Genomic DNA, 26,412 nt, shown 5'->3' with positions numbered 1-26,412 from the left:
TCAAGTGTAGCCAATGAGCCGTGGGGTGCTGGGGAAGACTTTGCGCATGTCCATACATGTCTTGTCAATGAAGAAGGAGTTTGCCTTCACAGAAATTTCATGTTCCAGCTTTGATTTGTTGACATTCAGCATCTGCAGAGTGTCACGGGCTTCTTGCAGACGTTGCTTTAGGGTTTGTAAGGTGTCATCTATAGTGTAAACTTCAGTGACAAGCCTGAAAAAGAGAAGGGGACAGGTTGCTCACGTAACTTTAGCAGTCCCTCGCCACATTCCTGTTTTGACAGTGGACAGGTCACACTTTCAGGCAGGATTTGAACAGTTGGCTTGGACTGAATCAGTAGGGCATCTATAAGAAGTGATAATTTCTTGCTTGCATTGACCTTCAACAGCAGACTAAGCCACTTTGATATATTTTTCTAATTGCTATCTTCTTCACTTGCAGCCTGTCATTTGTGTAGCCCCTAGGGCTAGCATGGCTGTGTTGAGCACTTGCATACGGTCCTGCAGAATATGTTTGGGATGGATGTTACCGGAGAGTTTTGGTGCAGTTCATGATAGTTTCAACTTGTGCAACAGGATGTGCTAAACAGTCTAGGTTTGGCACAGCAGCCTGTTAGTTGGTACAAGAATCGCTGGCAGAATAACCACTGAATCTGGAACTCTGAAATCAAGATTTCCTGTGAGCTGATATTAGCCACATTTCTTCCAGTGGCTTATCAATGGACATGTGGCAAATCTTCTTGTATAATCACTGATCTGGTAAACTCTCTTAATACTGTCAACTTTTGTGTTTTGTCTAATGTTCTATTAATTGCACTATAGACTATAAGAAAGATTGATTTTTCCAGAACCCACTTTGACTTGTTCTGGGTTAGTCCCAGTTGCTTCAGCACAGAAAAACTAGACTTTATTAATCTGTTTTCTGTGTAATGCCTTCAACTACAAACTTGGCAGCACACACAGAGAACAAGTGCCAACATCAGCACTTCCTTTTAAATAAACAGCAAGCTCAGATAACATTTACATGTTACAAAGAAGTGGTTCATCTGATATTTTCTTTCCCTATTACAGTTGAGCTATTGGGCTGAATTCCTTCTTGCTGTAAACCACATGAGAAATACAGTTAACAAATCAATTAAAAGCAAAAAATCCTTAAAAAGTGAATTAGCAAATGGTTTTACTTTCTCAGATACGATTTTGTCTCTAAGAAAATACATTTTATTAGAGATGTGAGCTCAGACAAAAACTGTGATAGAAAACAGTATCTAAATTTCAAATACCCTATCAGAATTTCTATTTCTAATTGCAGTTACATAAAATTCAATTATTTGGATCAGGTAAAACATCCAAAATAACCTGGTCTGGAGTAGGGAGCTGTGGTAGAGCAAAATTCTTATGCATTGGAGGAAGAAGAACAGAAGATGCTAATTGCCTGCCAATGTAACTACCTCTAGTAAACAGTGTACTTGTATAAACATTTTGGTTAAATTATTAGAAAACGTATTAGACTGACAGAAAATTTGTGTGTATGTTAAGCCTAAAATACTTTCGAATAGCTGTGCAACAGCTTGTGAAGCTCTTATATAACCTATAAGCTAGTAGAAGTTGGATTGATTTAGAACACCTACGTACTTTTTGGTTTTAAGCATCTCACATTAATGTCCTTTCAACCTAATTGAAGAAAATGTTCAAAGACATTCTGATATTCCAGTGGCTTCAAATGAAGCTTCCAAACTTTTTTAGTCGGGACCCTTTTGAACATCAACAGCATCACTGGCAAGTGTGAGAAGAAGGAATAATGTGACACTCTGCCTCAGCACATTTTTGATCCTAAATCAGGAAAGTTTTACATCTTGGATACATGCAGTCCTGCTGACGGGGCTGATATCAATCATAATGCTGCAGACATTTTTTGGAAGAGATCTTCAGGGAGGAAGTAGGGAGAGAACAAGACTCAGACTGAGTATAAGACTGGAGTTGTGTGTTAATATTTAAGGACATCATGTTTTGTTTTGTTGGTGTGTTTTTAATAAAATGCTGATACTAGCTTATTTGCATACCTAATTGATGATGTAGTGGTAAGTGAAATGGAGATGATCTGCTAATTAGTAAATGTAACTGCTAAGTGAATGCTACAGTGCAATCAGAAGTTTTTCTGGTTTCTTACAGCTAATTCCTGCCACGTGAATAAAACTATCCAAATGGATATAAAAGAATTCAGATCCAAAACAGTATTTTGTGACAGAATGGATGTGGAGAGTAGAGTGCAAAGCTGAAGAAATCTAATATATGGATATGCCAAAGGAAATGTCAAGATCTGATTAAGGAGGTATGAGGCTGAAAAAATATATATTGCATTTTACGACTTACGGTTTAAGGAGTTAGAAAAAGTGAAAAGATGCCAGTACAATAAACTATGATTTATTGCCCCTTCCTTGTTTGACTAAAAGCTTTTTGAGCTGATAGGACACTGTTTAGGAAAAATAATATAAATACTCAGTTTAACCATTATGTACTTCATTCATCTCATTGCATGTGAAGCTGTTCTATACAGTGAGGTTTTGCCAGAGACAAAAACAAAAAGGCAATGGCTTTCCACTTTTCATGAAAATATGCAAAATTCTCTCTTACTGGACTGTGAAATTCACTCCAGCTATGGGAAGAACCCTGCTGCAGTATTTCTTGAGACAGACACCCCCACCCCCTGCCCCCTGAATATTTCGAAGACAGTATTTTAAATAAGATATACTCAGTAGTGTTCTTCTGGAACACTGGTGTGCTCCAACTGGATTGGAGGGAGCTAAATGGGATTAAAATTCCAAAGACCCTTCTTCAGTCATTAGGGAAGGAAGACTAGTATCTCAGACATCTTGTACATCCAGAAAGACACAGTACACACTATATAATGGATCACAGCACAGGGGTCACCTGGCTGATGCCAGCAGGTGCTGGGAAGCCCCTGCAGCTCTATAACCGAAATGTATGCTAAGTGACCTGACCTGTACAATGATGATACTGGAGGCACTAAATAGTTGAAAATTAGCTGAGGCGGTAAGAGATGCTGCCTCACTCCTATTTGCAATTAACTTTTTAAGGAGCTTGACCATTAGATAGTTTTTTGCATCGAAAGACAGAAATTTGTTTGAGATAACTGATTTTTAGAAACATGTTATTTCCTAAAGTGAAATCTTGTGTTTCATAGGGAATGGAATTAAAATAAATTTCTAAGCCTCAACTCAGACATGAGAGTGAATGCCAAGAGATATCAGCCACCAACAGGCAACTGAGCTCTTAGAGTCCCTCTCCCAGGACAGTTAAAGGCAACTACACACATTGAACATTAGATGTTTTGGCCCATTATTTTAACATAGCTGTTTGGATTTTACTATCTTCTTCTAGAATTTGTATCGCAGTGTAATGAATACAATTCTAACCTCATCAAACCCATTCACACTGTCATTAAATTTCCCATTCTTGAGTGGCTGATGAAGGAAGGGACAGAGTAATCTAGCCTTTACTTACTGAAACTGAGGTGCATCACGGCAAAGTTCTATATTGGGTCGTTTGGTTCTTCCCTCCAGGCGGGTCTGAGCCACTTTCAGTGGGTACTCCTTTGCCTTTATGGATCTCTCCAGTAACATGATTGTGTCTTCTGTCTGGAAGATTTCCTGAAGTATCTGAACAAAGCAGAATGTTTTTGTAAGCCTTGTGCATACAAAATCAGAACTCACCCCTGCTTTGAAACACTCCTCTCGGAACTGCTTCCATTCTGGCATGTCATTTCATTTTGCTTAATTTAGGGGAGGAGATTACTATAAACTCAGTCTGGTGTATTTGTATAATGTGTTGGCTTGATCTTGCCATTTCTTTAAAAAGACATGTGGTAATCAAAGCTCATGGGATAGCACATATGGATGGGGGCCCATACAATCATACATCAAATGAAAGCACTTAATGAAGCTGTTCCTGGAAAACAGGCGAACAACTTCCACTAAGAAATGCACCATCTCTTTCCTATTATAAAATTAAGAAATTTGTAGACAAATTGGACTATAAATTTATTACAAGCAGAAGAGAAGCACTGAATTATTGTGATGGGGGAAATTTCAGCTGTGTTTTTGTGATACAGCCATTTTCGTAGAGGCAGTGTTTGTAGCTCTTCAGGGACTTATTTCCATTTTTTCTTCTAAATGAAAAAATCTGCTGCTTGATCTAGGAACATTTTGCAAAGGTACAATTCCAATAAACTGACATTTTCATTTAAACCTTCATTCAATTCTTATTTCTTTTTGCTTCATAGAAATTCAAAAGTAATCAAGTATGTCGCCTCTGAAATTGTTTCATACCCCAAGTGTTTTGGGGACATCTGCTGCAAAAATATATGAACACAAGTCATATTTTCATACTGAAACTAAATTGTCAAAGTTTTGAAAACTCTGCTGGGAGCTCTAGAGGAAAGACCAACTTCCTTTAAAAACTTACTTTTTGTAAATGGGGAAGATACAGAGTGAAACGTCACCAAAAAGGAGAGGCCTATGGAATTAGTATAGCATAGTTTTTAGTTGCAGTGCATGTTATCCTATAATCATATAAAACTGAGGATCCTGTAAGTGCTTCTTGTATGTTTTAATCTGCATGAAAAAAAGAGAGAAATTGCAAGGGAAAAGCTTTGCTCAGTCTTAAAAAAGAAAGAAGAGAGAAAATGTTTATATTCAGGTAACATTTCCCAAACAATTGATTATTATGTTACTTTCATTTATGAAGATTCATTACAGCCACTGTGGTGAACCTATTCAAGCTTTTCCTATAGACAGCTTTAAAATGGAAGAGAACAAACTAAATAAATGTAGTTTCTCAGCCAGCCTACTACAATCAATGCAACTTGAATTTCAACAGCTGCTAAAAATTGCATAATGTGATTTAAATTATGCTGCTATTTTGATGTTGTCTGCACGCTAAGCTGTCCCAGGTTTGGTAATGGTGTCTGTGGTTTGAAAATCCGTTTAGTTCCTGCCGATGAAATGTTACTTATAGACAAAATCCAAAGAGTTAACGATGCCAGGAACCTGCACCCCAGTCCAAATCCTTAAGGGCTTGTTGATGTTGCAAGGCAGAGCAATGTGAAAGATCTGCTTGCTAGCAGTGTCCAGACCAGTTCGACCCTTACAGCAATGCAGTTTTCCAATAGATGAATCATCTTGGATGCTGAAGCAGCGGCGTATGAACATGACTGCACTGATATGAAGCCAGGTCTCCACACTGTACTGAGCCCTTTGAGTCCAAAGTTTGTTCTCGCAGAGCTAGCTTGAGAGCATCTTCACCCAAAAAGAAGCTTTAATTGCTTATAGAATGCTGGGGGGAAAAAATCTGGGTTGTTATGAAGGTGACATAGGGTGGAAGAAAGTAAGGCTAACGGTAGCAAATTTCTCCCTATAATTTTACTCTGCAGTGGTTCCTTCTTAATTAGATAATCACTGTAAACTCCCTGTGTTTTACGGGGAATATTTATGCAGGTGATCCAGTGTGCTTTGGTAGCTATTTGTTTTGCAGAGGAACTACTTACAATAAGAGTTCATTGTTAAATACATTGTTTTACATCTTATCTACAACTTTACCAGTTACACATACTTATTTCTATATATAAAAAAACAAGGGAAAGAGACTTAATGAAGTTAAATGTGCACATTATGCATTAAGCCCACATCCTTCCTTTTCCCTGAAAACACCAAGGATTTGGGTCTTCTGCTACTCAGAAGCAGAATTTGAGTAGTTTGTGCTGTTGTCAGAACTTTGCTATTTATAACCTGCCTAGGAGAACCTAGTGCGTGTTCATCTGTGCATGACAAAGGTGAGGTCCAGCTCCTAGACAGGCTGCTGGTGATTAAAGGGACGTATGTCGGGGAGAGTTCTACAAGCCGATCAGTCCTATCCTTTGCTCCCACTGTTCACCTTCATCGCTAACCAAAAACATCAGCCGGTGGGGACGCACCAAGGCTGTGAGGCAAAGAATACACAGTGCTTTTAGAGGTCACCCGCTGCTTAGCAGGGTCCTCCTTTCCTGTGTTTATGTTATAGCTTCTGTCACTAGAGCGGCGTTTCCCATGCTACGCCTTACTGCGTGCAAGTGAGCCAAATTCACTGGGGCATAGTTCTGTTACCTGCAGTGAGGTATGGGGAGGTTGTTGGTCTCTCGCATTAATTCTAGTTACAATTTGGACTAAGTTGTAAGCAGGTTTATTTCTTTTTAATAAGAAGTGTAATTCAAAGTAAAAACAATGAAACAAAGCAGCATGTATCTCAGCCCAGTAAGAACTGGGACAAGTTATGTCTCAATTTCAGAAAGGATTGAGGGGGTTATTTGTTTTCTACTTATGGTGGAACAGAGGAGTTGCACTCTCAGTTCAGATTCTGGGTAGGACCTTTGTGGTTCAGACCTTGAGCTTAATTGGTGATAACACTTTCTCTCTTGGGCAGCAGGTGGAAATGGTGATTCACCTTTGTGGAGCAAATCTATCAATGAAACAGCGCAACTAAAGCAGCCCAGAGCACTTGATTAATGATCCGTGACTGTGAAACCAACTCCCTAGGGCGATGCTGCGGTTCACAAATGCACTCGTGTTGTGGTAGGCATGTAATGTAGTCACTGTGCTAATACTTTCTGTCCGGTGATAATATGAATCAAAACAATTTAATTTATTTGGTGAGTGGAGTTAGGTTACAAGCTGTCTTACACTTCATTAGTGCTAATTGTTCTAATCAGGTTAGAGAAGAGGATGAAATTAATATTTTGTGCAAGAAATTTTTTTCCTGCACTCTTTCTTTGAAAGCAGTATCAATATCTTGTGTTTATTCCATGTGTGGAAGGAAGGCAGGAAGCCATCAAAGGGGATGCAGTATGTGTACAGAAACATACTGCAGCAGACTCTGGGGAGCATTACACAAATTTATAAGAGGGAAGAAATTCAGTAGTTTTCAGTATCTCAGATAACAATGCTACTCCTCTGCCACAAATCCTTATTATATAAGGATTGCCTATAGCAAACCATGGCCGTTCCAGTCCTACGTGACAGTGCTGTAACAGTTGGGTCCCTTTACTCTCTCATTCTGCTTGTGTGAAAAAATAAATTACATGTTGGATGTTTTTTTAAGATGCAGAGGGAACAAGCTGATTCTTGTACAGACAACGTTGAGCAGATTGCCCATGTATAAACTGTCCTCAGTTTCTTGGAAAGGCCATTTTCATTAAGCTCACCTAACAGAGAGAACTGGTTTTCTGAACAATTTTCTGAACCCACGCTTTTCTCACATCCTGTTCTGATGCATTCATACATGGCCACGGTGCAAGTACAACTGCCAGACCTCAAACCCATGTATTTCAAATTTAGTAGTAATGTTTCAAGTGCATGAATGTTGGTAATCATCAAACCTGAGGTTTGTTTCCATTACCTTACAGCACTTAATGCTGTACGCATAGCAAACACATAGGTGTTCCCTTAGTGCCACAGAAGCAGGAGACTATATTGTCCTCTCTTTTTAGACTACTAAGTCATGTGTGCACTTCCCCCATAAATAATGGCATATAACTGACACAGGACAATAGCAGTCTTGTATCTAGAAGTGACACGAAGTGTTTGGAGCTTGCACAGCCCACAAATTCACACAATGTTGATGTTCAAAAAGTGCAAGCGCTGAAGTCTAAGTAGGAAATGTTTCTCTTTATTGAGAATCCAGTAGCTCATGAGTCATGAAAAGAGAGCTTTCATCTAAAAGTTACTGAAAAATCAGTTTTATGTTCAACCCTTGTAAGACTTTGTGTTGGCACAATGTGCAGTAACTACGCTCTGGTGTCCTGCTTATAAAGGTAGTAGTGTGCAAGCACATTATGCACAACCGAGACAATTGATTAGTGCTACTGAGCAAACCCCTCATTCATTCACTAAAGAAAAATATTGTTTAAACCTGCCTGTGAACTCAAAATTCAAACATGAAACCATGCATCCATCTTTTAAGTCCTGCTTGGCTACGTTTAAGTGGATGTGGTTTAGGTTCATTATGTGTTCTCAAATTTTCTCTTACTTTTTTTTTCAAAGCACTGTCATTTAAGACATACAAAGAAAAATGGCCTCAGGGGAACCACCTCCAACACATCGTAGAAGCTTTATACAAACAGTTTTCAATTACTCATTCTGGCCTCACATTGGATAAAATGATTTAGATAATTTACTATCTGTAAACGGATTGGTGGGGAGGATCACCAGATAGTGTTGCACCAGTCTACGTCATTTCTGGATGACCTCCAAAGGCAGGAAGCAAAAACAACAAACGCTGAGCGGCGTGTTGCTAAGAGAGCATGGTGAGGCACTGGCTCAGGCAGCTGCCCATCCGGAAACTTTCCTTTCCAGGACATGAGTAAAGTTTTGTGCTGCAGCATTCTTGAGAGCTTGTAGAAAACTGCACTACCACTGTTCTCTCACTTCACCAAGGCCACAATTTTTGTAGGCTAGATACAGTAAGACCGAGAGAAAGAGCCACTGAAGTCACACGTTTCATTATGTAATCAGCGTAGTCTTACGTGCAGCATAAGCATTTTTAAAATGCTACAGTCTGACTGCTATCCTTGTTCCTTTGTTGATTCCAAGGTTTGCTCAGTGTTTAGTATCCAAATGCAAAAAGCAGCAGCCTGGTGATATGGTGGGAGGAGCATTTTTGTGCCCTCGTTTTATAAATTTCTTTAATGTTTTGCCTCGGTTTTTTTAAACTTATTTCATACATGTTTCCCTATTTCATCCAAATGATTTTGTAAAAGTTACATTTGTTGATGTTACCATACTTAATTGAATAGACAGTGTAATTTTGACTGATTTCACAATTAATTTTAGGGTATGTGACCACATTATTTCAAAGTAAAACTGATATCTTGCAATCTTTGGATTGCAAGTATAACCTACATCTTGAATCTGAAAGGAACTTGGATCTGACAGTTTTTACTGTCATGTCTCTGACAAATTCTTGACAAACATTACCATGTCCCTTGCTTTTTTTGTTTCTAGGGTTTGTTTGTTTCCTTTGGAGCTGAATTGCAGGTCACTGTTTTATAGCTTATCAAGTTTTGGTTTGCTTTTAATCAGATGGTGGTGAGGAATAGTCCAGGAATATTTTAAGAAAAAAATAATAGCACATTTAAAAGAAAAAAAATCACACTCAACAAAAAACTCCTATCAGGAATGGAGAGATTGGTCTGGATTTGGGAATGTTGCAACCTTTTATTTATAAAGCTTTGTAACAATGGGAATAGGGCTGGCATAAATACAGTCAACAGATCTGAAAGCTAAAGCATGCTGCAAGTTCTATGCCTGTCCAAGGATACCTATAAAATCCCTGATATTTTCTTTATAACTGTCTTAAACATGACAGTTTCACAGAAAAGAGGAAACTGTCAGGATGTAAATACTATACTTCTAAAACAATGAAGGCTTTAAATATACATCTGGACATTTAATCTGTGTCCTTACACAGATCAGTCTATTCAGCATAGATTGAAACAGAGGACCTGTTTGGTCTTGCATTTGGTTGGTATAACAATTTACAATCTTGCAAAAGTGTTTCTTCCACTGAATTCCAGTATGCATTTTTGACTTTGATCTCTGCAAATTATCTAATCCATTTCACATTTATATGCAATTGGTTTCTACTTAACGTTTCCGCTGGTCCTAAAAATGTACAAGATGTTTATTTTAAAACGGATCTATTAAAATTATACTGGGAGAAAATAATTTGCCTGAATTTTCTAAAATATTTTCAAAATCACAGAGGAAGCAATAACTATACACAAGGAAATGCTTAACTCTTTGCATACCTCCTTGCTACACCTTTAACTATCAAAGAACAAGAATAAGCCTCAGAGTTCTGTTGTATTTGTCCTCCATTTTACAGTGTATCATGCTTTCAGATGCTGCAGGACCAGCAATTTTGGAGTGCGTCATCATTTAGGAGAACAAAATTAAGTGCTATGTTATTAACGTATTTTTGCTAAACCAGGTCAAAATAGCAATAAAACAGGCAGTTTGGCCCTTGTGCGTGCTCTGTTTTGTCTCAGGTTACCTCATCTGAGAGAAGGGTATACATCCCTTTCTAGAGAGGTGTCTCTAGAAAGAGATGGTGCCAGAGAGCAACCGCTGTGCCTCATGCAGCTGCTCTATAATATTGATTCTTGTCAGGAATGAGACGCTTTCTAGTCATTAATGAAATTTCAACCCAGTCATGGTAAGCTAAATTTGCCCTGTACTATAGAGTCAATGCAATGCATTTGTCTTATGACGCTTTGGAGCCTGAAAATGCTTTTTCTAGACAAGCTACTACACATGTCCATCTCTTTCCTGCCAGACACATGTCCATCTCTTTCCTGCCAGACAGCCCTTTCTGAGGATAAGGAAGTTTTACAAATATATATGAGCCCTGCTGCCTTGAACTAAATCCTGTTTCCTTTGCCAAGTTTATACGAATTGCCTGAGTGCAGATGGGTTGCAGGGGAGGGAGCAGTAATAGTAGCAATCACCTCAGTTTCTCACACATCAGCGTTGTGGCAGAAAGAAGTTTTCTGTATCAATGCCAGCAAAGTCTGACATCCATTTAATGCAGGCTGCCTTTACCTAACAGCTGTGTGTCCCTCGGTGTGAGAAGAGATTTCTGGTATTTTGTAAAGACAGACTCTTAGATTCATGACAACCTGAATCCATCCTGATGTGCAGTGGCTGTCACTTGGTTATGATAACTCTAGCCTTCCTCATCTCACGGGCCCCCAGGCTAATCCCTGACGTGGAGCACTGCTGCACGGCGTGCTGAGGAGCCAGGCTTCTCCTACGTGGTTTCTCCACTTGCCCATTGTTCCTACTCTGATGTAGCCTATGTGAGTCTTTATGATTTCATGAGATTAGGCAACAATTTTAGGAGAGAGAAATCTGTCTTCAAGTGAGTGCCTTAGCTTTCATCTATAATTTCTCTTGGTTTGTAGGCAAAAGGCTATTCCTAGCTTAAGTAACTATTTCCTCCTTCAAACAGGTTTTTCCAAGCAAGTTCGAGCTGCCTACATCAACCAGCACACACCTTCCCAACCACTTCTGAGTTACTGTTCAGTAATCATCTGAAAACTTTATTCTCAAACAGGTTCCAGTATTAAATGATAAGATTAACTGTATACCCAGCCACCATGAAGAGGCACGAAAAACTGCAAATAACTGAGATTTTTAAGGCATAAAGAGAGGAAGGGAAAAAAGCAATCAACAAAAATATATTAAAACCGTTACGTGAGGATAGATTGGGGTCTGAGATGAAAGCCTTTGTGGGGCAAGTGCCACAGGGCAAGTACTCCCTCTGCTATACGCATACTCCTTCCCACAGCTCACTATGCTGCTGCATCTCTCCTGCATGCTTCTTGCATGGACACTTCCCATCATATTTTAGTATTTCTTTATGTGTCTATTCAGAGGAGCAGGCTGTGTCCTTTTCAACAGCCACAGGAGGGCTCCTTTCAGAATTTCTCAGATAAGAAGTTTTAAAAACTATTTCAGAGGCTGATAGGCAGTTTCTACTTTTATACCACTGAGGCTTTCCTGGCTTTTGTTCTATATTTCATGCTAGTTATAGAATTAAGTTCATCCCTTGAATTAGAAGAAAGTTGTGTAAATATAAAATATATTCAGTATTTCCTTCTAGCCACCATACAAACATAATTAATAGTTGCTAAGACAGGAAAGAATTTTTTTTCTTAAATTTATAAATAAATTTAAGAAAAGTAAGGTGTGAAGGATGGAGAATCTGAGGGAGTAACTTATTTAAGAGGTGGAGTAACTTACTAAAAATTCTGTAGGCTCTTCAGGTAGAGTAAACATATACCAGGCAAAAAGGAAAGTGAGTGTTAATGTCCATCATATATTGATGTCATATACTGCCTTTTCACACCCCAGGGGTAAAATCAAACAAAACAACCTGTTTCTAAAAGCGTATGTTCTCAGTGAACTGAGTGGAAATACTCAGAATTGTAGCTATTCCTTTACTGGAGTGGGTGGTTAATTTTTCATGCTTTTACTAAGCAGAAAGTTCTTCTAGCATCTTTCTGATCCCTGTGCTCCCAGGTAGTGGAATAGCAAGGCTTGGAGGAAGGTAGTGCTGGGCACTCTGCCTCTGGGCATAGAAACACTTCTGAACACAGTACAGGTGTTGGAGCTGGCAGAGACAATCTGCTGTTTAGGTATGGCATAAATACTGGACTGTGTAAATATGTCACTTGCTGTCTGGTCAGACTGATTCCCAGAGTTAATGTACATAAACATTCTGCCCTATTAGTTATTTCCAGGAGACTGAAGCCAAGGTAACTATTTACATTAATATTAACTTTATGGAAAAAAGATGCAAACATATTAATGAGGGGCTGGCACCATGATTAAAGGATTTCCTTCTTTTCCTAAAGATTTGTGTACTTTTACACCAGATGTAAAATATATTTACCATATCATCTCTTGGCATAAACTGAGTGTTTCTTGAGGCATGCTAAAGACAACACACCACTCTCTTCTACACTGAATTGTGTACCCTATATTTTTTGTTCACCAGCCTAAAACCCTGGTCCTAGAGCAGCTCTGAGCCTGGCCGGAATCATACATGGTGATTAGACTCTTGCAGAATCTTGCATCCTCAAACGACCGCGTGCTCTGTGAGCCCAGTGATGGTGAAACAGTGGAGCTGTAATACCTTCTTTGGTTTGTGATCCAACCCGTGCCAGATACCTAGCTAGGGCTTCTGGGCTTCTGTCTCCAGCACCTCATATTTCCAGGGTTCTGCTGTCCAAATTCTGGATGAACCTCACATTGTTATGACCAAGATCAAGTAAGATAAATTAATCATGGATTTGTGCAGTTGGGACAGAAATGGAAATGAGACATTTTCAATCTTAGGGTCAGAAAGAAGTCTTAGTTATGCACTAAGAGTGCACTGCCTGCAGGTCACTAGTCTATTCTGTAGACATTCCTTTTTGTAAGCCGGTGCCTATAGAGAGAGCAGAGCTTGCAGGGAGAAAGTGATGTTGATTTTGAGTTCCTGGTGCTAATGAAGCCATCCATCTGTGGTAACCTGTTGCAGTGATGAATTCCTATGCTCTGAAAAATAAGTGCTTATATTTTCCATCTAGATTTGTTTGTCTTTTGTCTGACCGCTGATTCTTTTTTTGGCTTTGTCTGCTCAAGCAAAAAGTCTTCTATTATGGTTCTTTTTCCTTCTTTATAGATACTTGTGGTTTTAGCAAGTTCTCTGCCTCTACCCCAACTGTTATTTGGATAAGCTAAATAAAGCAGTGTCATAGAGTGCTACTAACATCACCCTTTTCATCCTGCTAAAGAGAAAGTTGAGGAACTTACTCTTATCAATTGCTTGCTTGCCAGTTCTTTAATCATTCTTGCATCTGTGATGATTTTGGGCTTTGGAGTTGCGGTAAGAAATGCTTTATACTGCAGCCCTTGCTCCCACATGCTCAGTTTTGATTGCCACTGTAAAGATGGCAAATTGTCTTAGTCCTCTAGAAGAAAATCAAGCAAAAGTGGGCAGGGAATAATTTTACATAGAACCTCTAGAGTGAACTGGACAGGGACAGACATAAAACAAGTTCTTAAGGACAGCACTTCCCTTCTGCATTCAATACTTCCCTGTTCAAAATTATACAAAAGCAATTTAATCCTTTTTTACTGTTCCCCTATGCAAATCACTTCCCAGACTTCTGATAGACTTGGGGTTTGTCAGCCTCACCAGCCAGCTTCCCCAGAAGAAGTGGCAGGCAGGAAAAGCCAAATAGCAGACAATTAAAATCTGAAGTGAACTCAGACAATTTCCTGAATACATCAGTGAGGTAACGGTGAGAGCAGACAGCAGCTGGACTGAGAGTGCAGAAAAGCAAATGGGGATCACTGACAACCAGTGCTCTCTGGAGACTTTCCTCGTGCTGACTTTGTTACTTGATCCGAATTTGGAGCCTATTCAGTATTGGGATTCAGACCAGACTCTAAGTAGAATAAAGGGTAAAAGCCTTTTATAGGTAAAAGATCTGCCCCAAGGCAAGAAGTCTGTAAGTTGCTAAACCATCCTTCTAACTAAAGGCAAATTTTTGTAGGTTTATAGTAAAAAAACGTGATGGGACAGGTGAATATATATTATAAAATGATAGTGTATGAATGTTTTTGTCATGTGTGTTGTCTGATGACTAGAAACTGAAGGTAATTGGTCTTGTTTGGACTGTTTTAGACATGAAAATGAGGCAAAGGCTGTGTGCCAAGCAGCTTGAATGTTGGAGTTTGAAAAAGTTATTTAAGGAGCAAAAATCTGTTTTTTCAAATGCCTACTAGGAAAAGTTCTTAGGTGCATCTCTTGGCTTACCTGGATTGGAAAGTGTGTATGGTTAAGGCAAACTAGCTGAAGTCTTTTTCTGAAGACTGTACTTTGTTCATGTGCTTCTAAATATGATGTGTGAACACTAGAGTGTGAATTTTGGTTAAATTCTGTGACAGAACCTCAATCAGTTACAACAGGAAAATTCTTTAGAGTCTGTTACTCAATTGTATTTCAGTAACTCAAGGTAAATGGTACAGGAACGTTAGAAACCGAGGTACAAGTCCACCAGCAGTACTAGAAGTAGACAAAACGCTTATAAAACCAGATGGACTGCTGTGCAGTTATTATTCTGAGACTTGTACAGTTTGTAACCTGAGATGGAGACGTTATGTCATTGATGGAGAAGGTCTTGGCAAAGCTTCTGGCATAATCCGTGATAGAAGTAAAAACTGGATACACAGAATGTATTTATGTGATGAAGGTATCTTTTGGTATATAGAACACACTTGTCTAGACATTGAGGAGGACAATATCCTAGAATAAAACTAAATGGAATAATAATGGATGACTGTTTTTCTTCGCCTTTTGTTTATATGAGAAATACAGACTTGGTGGTACTTAGGCGGAGAAGGAACGCTGGAAAGACTGCTGTAGATTGTTCATACAGAGCCTTTGACAACATAACTGTTACCGACTATTGTTGAACTAGAATATCAACCCACCAACCTTCTCTTGAACAGCAGTGCTGCAGACAACAGCACCTACGAAAGGAGGTATATGATGCAGTATATGCGCAAATGCCTACTGAGGGGAAAATTGTAGCTCTTTGGAAGTAACTGGTACAGCAAACTGCACATAGAATTCCTTAGCTTGCCTGGGTAAATTCAGAACTAATTCTTGTTCATCCCTGTATTTTTATTCCTGTTTATTGTTTTCCAAGCAATAAATGAATAGCACTCTGCTCACATATTCTCACATATGATATAATACTACCATCAAGGCAAGGGAAAGAAAGGCCTTTAGCATTTGATCACAGCAATGCAAGAATGTTCCGGTAAATCATTACCAGAGCAATGCCCATGTTCCTTTTGGTAGTGACTTGCCCTAAACACGTTTGAAGCAATAACATTCTTGCACAGAAAGTCAGGACTGTAAACACATGGCCATAAAGCCATTACACATATGGGCAATACAAACTAAATATGAAAAAAAAAAAATCAGGCCAGGAGAAACATCTTAAGTACATGCATGACATGCTAACCATAGCACACAGCATAATCACCACCATGATGTTAATGACTGGCACTAGTACAGCACACTGATTCCAGAGGTTAAGTCTAATGAGATGAGTTTTTACAAAAAGCTTAGTTCCAAAGGAAAACCAAATTTTTTAAGGGCCAATAGATAAAATCTACAATACAAGACAAACTGTTCGACAGACTGTTCCGCCTGGTGCTCTATATTTCTAAAGTGTGCAGTGGATCACAAGCTGAGGAGTTAGGCATTTGGTTTGTAATGTTAACCAGATGATCTTTTATGTGCAAATGATATAAACAGAAGAAAATGTGCCTTTTCAACATAGAATCTTTTTTAGATCATCATGATATTCACACTACTTACTCTTGTATGTATTTTTTGATTCTTTCCTTTTTCAGGGTACTGATTTTAGAAACAAATGATTGCAGGAGGTTCCCTGTAGTTTATTTTTTGTCTGGAAGAGATTTTGCTGTTTAACAAATCATAAAAGTATTTTTCATTCTGAAATGGACTCCAGACCTCATTAAATTAATAGCTTTTCCTAGTTCCAAGATAGCATATCTTTTCTATGCTCATTTTCCTATCACTTTATGGAGCTAGCTTGCTTAGCTAGGGAAATAATTTGGCAGAGAGAAGGATGTCCTAGAGTGGCGTTCACTGCTTGAGAAGTCAGTGCAAAAACAGCCTTTGAAAGACTGTTGTTTTTTTTTTTTTTAACACAAAAACTGAAATTGTGGCACCCGTTGTCTAATTGCTGTTACATGTGAATGGAACAGGAACTGTAGTAGCTGCATTTGATTATAATCACATCCCAGTGGAAGAACGGAAGTGTGGTAGAATTTGAGAGAGCACCACTGGCTAGCATATCCTAGCAATATTTCTTCTCCAATTATCAGACTATACTGCAAGCCTGGAGAAAGAAGAAAGCGTACTCTGTGATGCTTACCTATAGATAACTGTTAAATGAGCGCTCACTCCTTACTTCTGCCCTCGCTTGCCTTCTCCTTCCTCTTGTCCTTTTGAATGGTGAGCAAGAGAACTAACAGGACTTCTATCATATAACTTCACCCAAATATTAACCAGATTTTTGCTCAATAAACCTCTTGTATTTTCCTTTTCTTTGACAACACTGGCTAGCCTGAATTACTCATCACCAGCATGTGTGGGTTTCTTCTCTAGCATTTTGTTACTCTGATGTAACTACATTACTATGGAGCTTGTGATGAGTAAAGTATCTCTGCTATGTATGTGCTAACTAGTAACTCAGCAGTAACAGCAGCATTAGTTCACAGAGTGCAATCTTATTTGATGCTTTTTTTTTCCATGTCTACCATACAAACTAATTATTTTTTGTACAAATACGATTAGTCAAGTTTTTCCAAATAGCTTATTGTTGCTATTTAACGGTGTAACCGTATAGGGACATAATTTTTTTTTTTTCATTTTATATACCAGTTGTCAGCATTATGTCATAATATCAGCTGGACTCTATGACAAAATCCCTACTCATATGTTGATATCTCGCAATGTATTTTGTGATTCCGTGTGTTCACCCTGTGCTACCTTATGCTATAAGTTCTTTTATAAAAGGGGAACTTAAAAGCATTAGAAAAGGTCAATGGAAAATGTGAAGCAAATGCTCATAAATTTAAATCCATAAGAAACTTCGATGGATGGCCAATTCAGGGATAAAGTGCTGTAGCTGGCTAGATCATACAGAATCTAAAACACACAAAAAACTACATTCAACATCTTTCATGCTTTATAAGCAGGGGAAAAAGAAAACATTAATTTATGTGCTGTGACTTCACACATATTTAGCTGGTTAGTTTGCACTCTCCTAAGAGTCCCTAAAAATAAACTGAAAATGTCTTAAACTACTCATGGCAAATAGAATGGCAGGAAAACTCTATTGTTTCCAAATGTGCATTGAAACAAATGAGTGAACATGAGGCTGCTCTATAACAGAAAGTGTCTTAACGGAAGAACTTACTGAACTCAGACTGAAGTCACGTGAAAGTAAGACAGTGAGTCTTGCTGGCTTAACAAGGTTTTATCTGTCCATACAAAGGCAGCACCTCTTGTTAACTTCAGAATACATGTTTCAAAATTCAACTAATACAATTCTAGCACATCACTTATTTAAGTGAAAAGTTATTGAAAAGGCAATACAGGTAGAGATTAATACAGGTCTGACTCCTGTGACATTTCTGCTTTGAGTAATATGAAGACAAAGGCAGAACAAATGTTTGAAAAGTTCACTGTCTGACCCACCCTGAAATACCAGGCTGTTTCCAAAATTCAGGTTAAAGATGTAGAAATGTATTTATCAAAAGGGCGAGGAAAACTTGAAACTTAGGTGTCAAAGGCAGACTAATGACATTCTGTAAATTTAAAATACTTTTAAATTTTAGTTAATTCAGGGCTCTTCCCTTGCTGCTGCAAAAAGAAAGTGCAAAAACTTAGTCTTCTCATTCCTCTGAAACAGAGAAACGTGATGCTGTTTGTGGGCCTTTTTATTTACACACATTCCAAAGTTAGTTCACTGTTAAGAAAAAAAAAAAAAAGTAATTCATGTACTATATCTGTATCAGCAAACGGCCAGGGAATATCATCTGTAAGTGTAAAACAGAAAAAAAAGTACCATCTAAGGTATCTTTCCTCACTTTAAACATGTAAGCTGCAAATGAAAATAATCGGTGTGTGATTATGGACAGATGTTGCACTGTTCCTTGTAAACCTTGTCATCTTGTTGGTCTGCCGGTCTTTGAATGAGCTCTGCTCAGGCTGCCTGTGATTTAAATGCACCGTTTGAGGACAGGTAATGCAGGTATATCTTTTGAGGAGGTGCTTGTTCAGGAAGGATGTAAACACTGGCGAAGAGTTCTATGCCTTTCAGGTACAACTAAGATAATACACAGCTGACAACTCCTCGTGACTCTTACCTTGGCCAGCTGTGCTTGGAGTTTGTTCTTTGCATCAGCTACTTCAGCAATACGATTGTTAAAGGCCAAGTTGGTACTGATGAAATGATTCCACATCTCCTCAGATGTGCTCTCCAGTCCAACCTCTGCATCCTCTCGCAGCTTGACAGAGTTGGCCCTTGCATGTTGAGAGCACCTGATATTGTCTTCACTGAATTTAGCCCACGTTGCAGGAACTGAAACACTAGTAAGAAATTTAAAATAAGGGGAAAATTGAAAAATAAAAGCTTAGGCAAGCTATTTTCTGTTCGGAGCTAATTACACTAAATGTTGATCCATTAAACTGTGCAAACTGTGTAATCACGTACATCAGGTGATTCTATGGGTTTCACACCCACTTTTTTTTTTCCTTTTTCCTCTACAAACCAAAGATTTGTCAACAACAACTTAAAATTTTGGAGAGCTGTTGCTTTGACAGTTTCTGTGGCTTGCTTGAATATTGTAGCTGCTAACTAAAGGTCTTAGTGGCCCTGGCGTCAACTCCATACATTTTGCTGTGTAGAGAATGACCTTTTCTTGCATACTTTTCTTGCATTTCTTTTCATACTTTCTCCACACAAAACTTCCTTCTAAGGATTATGCCTATACGTTAAACTCTGCACGGACAGGTCACTATTTATTGTTTCACATTTACTTTAGATTTTTATTGAACACTGAGAATAAATATTAAGGGATGCAAAAAGAAAAAGTTAATTTTGTCAGTGCTTGTTTTCACAGGGGCCCTTTTTTCAGTTTTTCAAAAGGTATTCCTCTCTCTCCAAACTGAAGTACTGATCTTCCTAAACGAGTTGGAATTCCTTAGTACCACACATTTATTTAAGCAGTTTCAGGTAACCGACATGATACCATAGTAAAGTGCATAAGTCAGGGTACTAAACCTGAGCAGGCATTACAGCTACTGATCCAGGCAATCTCAGTGTACTTTCTGTAGGGTATTTGGTTTGGGGTTTTTTTTTCCCCTGCTATGGTCTGATGATTATATTCATATTCTCATCAGAAAATTAAATTTCCAAGTAGGTTTCCATCTGGACTATTTGAAATACTTAGTATTTAATCTATTTTTTAACATTGCTTTTTCGACTGTAATTTATCTGGCTGGCTCTGCTGAGGCAGAAAACACCTGCTCTGCTCTTGAGTACTGCAGGTATGTCTCAGTCTGACAAATGATTTTGGGAAAATATTAATGAAAAACGGCATTTCTTTCAATAATGGTTGGTGAGAAAGGAAAAGGGCTGTAAAACTTATCCACATGAACCTGCTTGTTACCAGAGCTGACAAGAATAATTTTATTCATTGCTAATCCTAAAAGTAGGTAGTGTTACTAGAGTCAGCAGAATGCCTGCCAAGTTTCCTTCGGATATGCCCTCATTTCAGTAGTGAATGAGGTGATCTTTTAATGAAAAACAGAACATAAGTAAACAAATAATACTTATTTTTTTGCTTCTTCTAGCAAGACAGAGTTGTTATCGTTTGGGATTGTAGAGCACATTCTCCATTCAAATATTGCTACGTTAAAGAGTGACAAGGGAACTAACAAGTCATTAGCACAAAAACAGTGCCCTCTATTGCAAGCTGCTTTTCTTCTGCTACTGCTTTTGGATTGGATGCAGGTCTCGATGAGGCCACTGCTAATAAACAGTTCTAAAACTGTATACAATTGGGGCACTTCAGTAATTTTAGTTCAGTCTAGTCCGTAATGCTAAAGCTGTGCTCAATCTTTTTATCACCCTGTTTAATACGTAACTCTGTATAGCTTGATGGCCTAATTTCCAAATAACCCACGCGACTTTTACGAAAAATATATATGGTCGTTGGTGTACACTTGCATGCTGTTTACCACATTGCACACCTTAGCTGAATTTTAATTTGACCGGATGTGGTTTTGAAACCTGAAGGCCACAAAACATTATCAATCAAAACCAAGGGGAGGCATCTGCAGAACGGAGTTTGAGGGCAAGGAGCCAGCTGCGACGCAGTGGAGGACGATCGTCCTGGCCGAAGAACACGGCTCCCTGCACATCAGTGCTGTAGGTGCTGCAGACTGCCAGCTTCTGCCCGGCCTCCGACAATGGAGCCGTTAGGAGGCAGGGAATAACTGGGCAGGATGGAGGGTTTCACACCAAGGAAAGACAGGGCCATATGGAGAAAGAAGCCACTTCTTTCTATGTTACTTCTCAAAGATAAGGCTAGGACTTGTGCTGTAATCAGGGAGCAGGGAAGGAGAAGGCTACAATAGCCACCCATACTCACGTCTCATCTGCTTTCTCCACTCCATGGTAAAAGCTGATGCTGTCCGATGTGTTCCTCAGATTAAAGCACTTCTCATCAATAAAATGGGCTGACGTTTTGTCAGAAAGATCCTGCTCCAGGGCATGCTGTGCATCTCTGTTGATGCTGCGAAGGGGAAAGAGTTACCTTAATCTGAACCACCTTTAATGCTGTTGTGCTAAATAGCTACTTGCTTTCCTTAGCTTCCTACAATGCTTCATTTTATAGTTTGTTGGCATTTACAGTGGCTTGAAAATGCTCGGTGCTGTAACTTAGCTAGAGGGGGCGGCTGTACCATTCATCCCTTTTAGCCTCTAGTGAGTATCGCTCAAAGAATTGCATTTAAGTCACTGCATTTAATAATGTTTGTCATTTTGATGACAGACAACCCCAAGGGTGAAAAATACCAGGTGGTTGTTGTGTGGCATGAAGGAAAGCCTCAGAGCAAAAGGGAGGAGGTTTTCAGTGACAACCTTCACGCTAGCAAAGCTGTCAGTGAGCAAGGGCAGACCAGAGTTGTGGCTTCCCATTTCTCCTGATTTGGGGGACAAATTCACTTAGCATAATTCAAATTGCCTGGCACCGGACAATCTTTTTAAATATTTCTGCTCATCTTGATCACGAGGAAGGAATTATGTTGCTCCATCTGCTTTCTTACCCACAAGGAATTTTTGGAGTAACTTAATCTCCTTTGGCCCTTCCGAAAGGGGAAAGGCCTGGCAGACCTTGGGATAGAATGGGGGTAATATGGACGAAGCAAGAACTGAAGTCTTGCTTTCCGGTGCATCGGGAAGACAGCAGACATATTGACATTTTTTGCAAATATCGTTGTTTCTGTGATGTACTTGTCAACTGGTATTACTATCAGTCTGCCTGCTGTGGTGACAGAACTGAATCAAAGGTAACCAGAAATGCCAGCCTGAAGAGCTAGACAAAGTTCATGCGACCAAGTGTGAATTTAGCCTTTATCTGATCATATACCTAATATGTTACAGTAGTGGGATGAACAGCAGAAATGCATCTAACCTAACTCATACGAGTCCTGTGTGCCATTAATAAAAGCAGCTGTTTATAAAATCTACTTATGTCTTTTTTTTCTATAATGTATTAATCAAGAACTGTACAATTTATCTTTATCTTCCTGGGGAGTACTTCACAGAATCACAGAATCATTATGGTTGGAAAAGACATTTAAGGTCATCAAGTCTAACCATCAACCCAACACCACCAAGCCCACTAAACCATATCCTGAAGCGCCATGTCTACACATGTTTTGAACACTTCCAGTGATGGTGACTCCACCACCTCCCTGGGCAGCCTGTTCCAGAGTTTGACCACTCTCTCAGGAAAGAAATTTTTCCTATTATCCAACCTAAACCTTCCCTGGCGCAACTTGAGGCCATTTCCTCTCGCTCTATCACTAGTTACTTGGGAGAAGAGGCCAACACCCACCTCACCGCAACGCCCCTTCGGGTAGTTGTAGAGAACTTAAACTGTTTCTTTTGAGAATCATGTCATGTCATATAAACATGACTTTTAAAATTTGTATCAGTTCTGTGTAGTTAACAGAACAGTCTATTCAGAATAGCTTTACCTAATTAAATTGTAAGAATTAAATATAATTTGCATTTACTAGGATATTTATGTACTCTCAAAGAAATAAAATAAATTCCAAAGCCTCCCATAACAAAAACCTATATAAATATACATAAAAATAATTGAAGTTCATTCCATAACTCATCTCATACCTTATGATGTGTTTAGATTCCCGTTTCTTTTGTCAATAATAATTTTCCTTTGAATGTAGTTTTGTAATTAAAAAAAAATCCCTTTGAACTTCACTCCAATGCGCCACATAACAACATTGGCACAACTAAGCTATAATTTTGGTGTCCCTAATTTTAATGAAGGATTTCAGATTAAACATGACTTTGAAAATTGAGTCACAGCCATGTTTAAATGGTAAGTATTGCTCTTCTGCAGTTTAACATACAAATTCTATCATTGGTGAGAATTAGACGTGGAGGGCGATGAGCATCTAACAGGCTGTCTCTGATTTTGCCTTTGCTATTTTTAATCTGTCATTAGATACTAGCCAACACTGAATTCAGTTTTCCTATCTTTAAACCAGGAATTAAATATAAAGTCTTACCCCAACTGTTGACTAATTTTCTGTGCAAGTTTTGTCAATATTTCTTGACAGTCCTTGAATACATCAACCTCCTGCAGTGGAAAATATAGAGTGTCAGCCCTTTCATGAAACTTCATTTGTTTTAGTGAATTTACCCTTTTAATTCTGCATTGGAGATGTTGCAACCATCTCGCGTATCTCAGATGCAGTGTTGGTCAAAAAAGGATGTGTTTTGGTCCCTCTCTTCATCAGTGCTAAAAAGTTGTATCTTTTGACTTGGTTGTGTATGTGTTTTTATATTATATCAAACCTGTTAGTAGATTTTATTGGATGGAGTCATTCTAATAAACATAAGGTCACATTTTGCTTGGCTTAAGTATAATGAAGATACTTGAAACATGAACCTTAATCCATTAAACTACCCTCTCTAACTACTACTACATTTTTCTAGAACAACACAAATATTTTGCTAATAGTGGAGTAGGTTGAAAATATATCTGATTTCAGTAACAGGCTCCCTAAGGAGGTATATTGTAATATTCTTCAAAACTATAAATATTAGTCAAAGAAATTCAAAGCCAGGCTCCACTCAGCTTAAAATAAATAAAAAATACTCAAACCAACCACATTGAAAGCTATGCAAACACAGTAATTACAGTCCCTCAAACAACGTAATGGTGTTCCAGCCTTTTGCCTTTTTAAAAACTGTTTTAGTCCAACATACCCTCTTACCTAAGTGTGTGCAGTTTGTGAGTTTTGAAACGGGGAATTAAGTGTTTTAAATTGTTTGGAAGTCATTAAGACACCCCAAATTTAAAAATACAAACTCTGTCTCTGTACTTGTACAGTATGCGTAGGAGTGACAGCAACTTTAGAACTGGCCTTTCTGTTACACAAAATGAGCCTTTGTTGTCCTTTATTGTCTCTCTCTAGCTTGCTCCATAGTCAGAGCAGTGCTTGGGGAAGTCAGGCAAATAGTCTTTATTTTTCATTTTGAAAAAACAGTCTTTTCATCTGTTCCTGTGGAACATTTAGCAGTATTTCATCCTATCCTGAATTCTCATGCTAAATTAAGTGCTGAAATAATTAAGCTATTATAAATTAGCTCCTTGATTCTTCATTAAAATTATAAAATCCCAAGGCTGTAGGCTCTGAACAAGCGTCTTGGTTATCCAAGTGGTCTGCACATCTTTCTGTAACGTATTAATCTAGAAAAGTCCTTGAAGCAATGCCATTGTCCCATAATGTTCTTCTCTTAGTGTTTTTGTTCTCATACACATCCAATATAACTTCTTTCAAATACGCTAGCAAAATGTTATTTGATTATTTTTTTATTTAAAAGATTTATCAATCACTACTATCCGTTGCATTTTATTTGTTCAGTAACACCGTATATATAGCAAGGCAGTAAACCAGCATTTTATATTGTAAGTCTTCGGAGATATTATAGACCATGGCCCAGAAAACAATCTTGAGAAGTGTTTCTACCTTGTTTTATAGGATCAAGGAAGATAGAACTGGACAAGAACTCACAAGGCTGCTAGGCTATTCTTTTTGCTCTAGGAAGGATGAATAGAACATTAACCATCCCCAATACATATAGTTTTATCAAATTTCTTCCTCTTGTCCCCTGCTCTCAGTCTTCCAAATGAATGAAAGGAATAAATTACTGCAATGTTTTTACTGTGATAACTAAAATCCAACTAAATATTTATTTTCACAGTTTGAAAAACAAACATCTAAGTCTGGTCTTACCTTTATGAGGTTCTTCTCCACATTGTCATGAACTAAGTCTATACCCTTCCGCTTCTCACGGTGGTACAGGCATTCTAGGGCTCTCTGCAAGCAAACAGAGGAACATTTGTAATAGGCTCAGTGCAGCGTTGTGGAGTGAAGCCTTGAACCTTGCTGAAGGGGCCACTGAGCTGACATGTCAAGTAAAGTCGGTCTGTTGAGGGTGGAACAGAATAGGAGGTGGCTTCACTGTGCTCAACTGATCCATCTTAGTGGCTCATTCCTACTTACCTGTTAATACATACGTTTAAGGATTAGCTGCCACCATAGCTGCCATTTGATTAGCTGCTTATTAATGTGCAGCAAGGCCTACATCTCAACATGCCCAAGCTTTGTTGTAAATCGTGTGGATTAAAACACCTGTGTTGTTCTACACTCATCCCTAGAAAAATCCTTTAATCTCATCTCTCCTCATCCTCCCGTGCCCAATGCCAAAGTTTAGAAGTTCCTTACCTGTACAAGAGGATGACTGCATAATGACAGTCATTTAATAAGGAATTCAGTTAACCTGCCCCAGCAGGTTAACCTTACTCTTAATGTCTCATCCACCGGTTAAGAACCATACTAATAGATGAAACGGCATTAGCTGGCACAAAGCCTTTCAGCAGAAAGTGTTCCCTGAAGAGCAATCATGCTCAGCCTGCCACTCAGAATCAGTACAGATACAGACAACTAAAAAAGTCATCACTGAATACTGAATTTTGGTTTTCTATTTGTACTTGCCTGGAAACGTTTCTGATAGACACGGCTTCCATCAGCAATACCCCAGATGTTTATGAGAGAACTTTGACTCTAGTTTTTGCATGTTTTGAGTTTTTTGCTAGCATCATTCATTGACTCTTATTTTATTGTGGCTTTTTCTGTTGCAATTAATTTGCCTGTAAGATTCTGGAGAACTTCAGAATGTAACACAAATAATATGCTATCCTAAGTGAAAATATTTTTTTCACCAAGCAATAACAGAAAATTCAGAGCAGGGTAAGGATATGGGGATATTGCAGCTTAGAGGGCCATCTTCTGCTCTCCTGTAATGTACTGAGCTGACTAGCCAGTGCCTGAGGGACAGTCAGGCTCCTGGAGAGCCTCAAGCAGAAAAGAAGAAAAAAGAGGGCATAGAAGTGTCTTGATAGGTTCCTTTGTTGACTTTCATATGTAAAGCCCATGGTGGCCAGGTTTCCTTCTTACCGAAGGTAATGTTTCACCAAGATCTGTCTTGGTGAGTAAAAGTCATACTAGTATTCAACAGAGATAAAGCCATTTTCTTTACCCATTCCACAATACAGTCATGAAATAACTGGTTACATCAACCCCACCTTCAGTGGTCCTTGCATTTCATCTGCAGCACATTCGAGCCGCTGCTTTGCTGTCTCCAAGGCTTGGGTCTCTTTCAGCAGACACTCTAGCTCATAAATGAGCTCAGATCTCCAGAAATCAATGTTAGAGATCCTCTCTCCCAGGTTTCTTCTACTGTCTTCTTGCATCTGATAAGTCAGTTGATCTTTATCTTGCATCAGTCTCATTGAATCAGTGTTCAGTCTACTGGCACGGTACCTGGAGGCTTCAGAGCCTTTTAACTGAGCCATGTTCGCATGGTGCCAGTCTCGA

General features: G+C 38.7%; 1 protein-coding gene across 1 annotated transcript in view; it reads right to left on the bottom strand.

The window, feature by feature from the left end:
* The window catches only part of TEKT5 (tektin 5), a 26,703-nt gene continuing 291 nt past the window's right edge, over positions 1–26,412 (bottom strand). The window contains exons 2-8 of the mRNA XM_010286641.1: positions 26,121–26,407; positions 24,769–24,852; positions 23,035–23,105; positions 20,865–21,008; positions 18,576–18,798; positions 3,523–3,677; positions 1–214 (exon numbers count right to left, since the gene is read on the bottom strand). Coding sequence (XP_010284943.1) covers positions 1–214; positions 3,523–3,677; positions 18,576–18,798; positions 20,865–21,008; positions 23,035–23,105; positions 24,769–24,852; positions 26,121–26,407 — 1,178 coding nt within the window. The remainder of the gene's footprint in view (positions 215–3,522; positions 3,678–18,575; positions 18,799–20,864; positions 21,009–23,034; positions 23,106–24,768; positions 24,853–26,120; positions 26,408–26,412) is intronic.

This window comes from Phaethon lepturus, unplaced genomic scaffold (assembly GCF_000687285.1).
Source record: "Phaethon lepturus isolate BGI_N335 unplaced genomic scaffold, ASM68728v1 scaffold54214, whole genome shotgun sequence".
Classification (NCBI taxonomy): Eukaryota; Metazoa; Chordata; class Aves; order Phaethontiformes; family Phaethontidae; genus Phaethon; species Phaethon lepturus.
The sequence above is the reverse complement of the archived record's forward strand: the minus strand, read 5'-3'. Positions and strand labels throughout refer to the sequence as shown.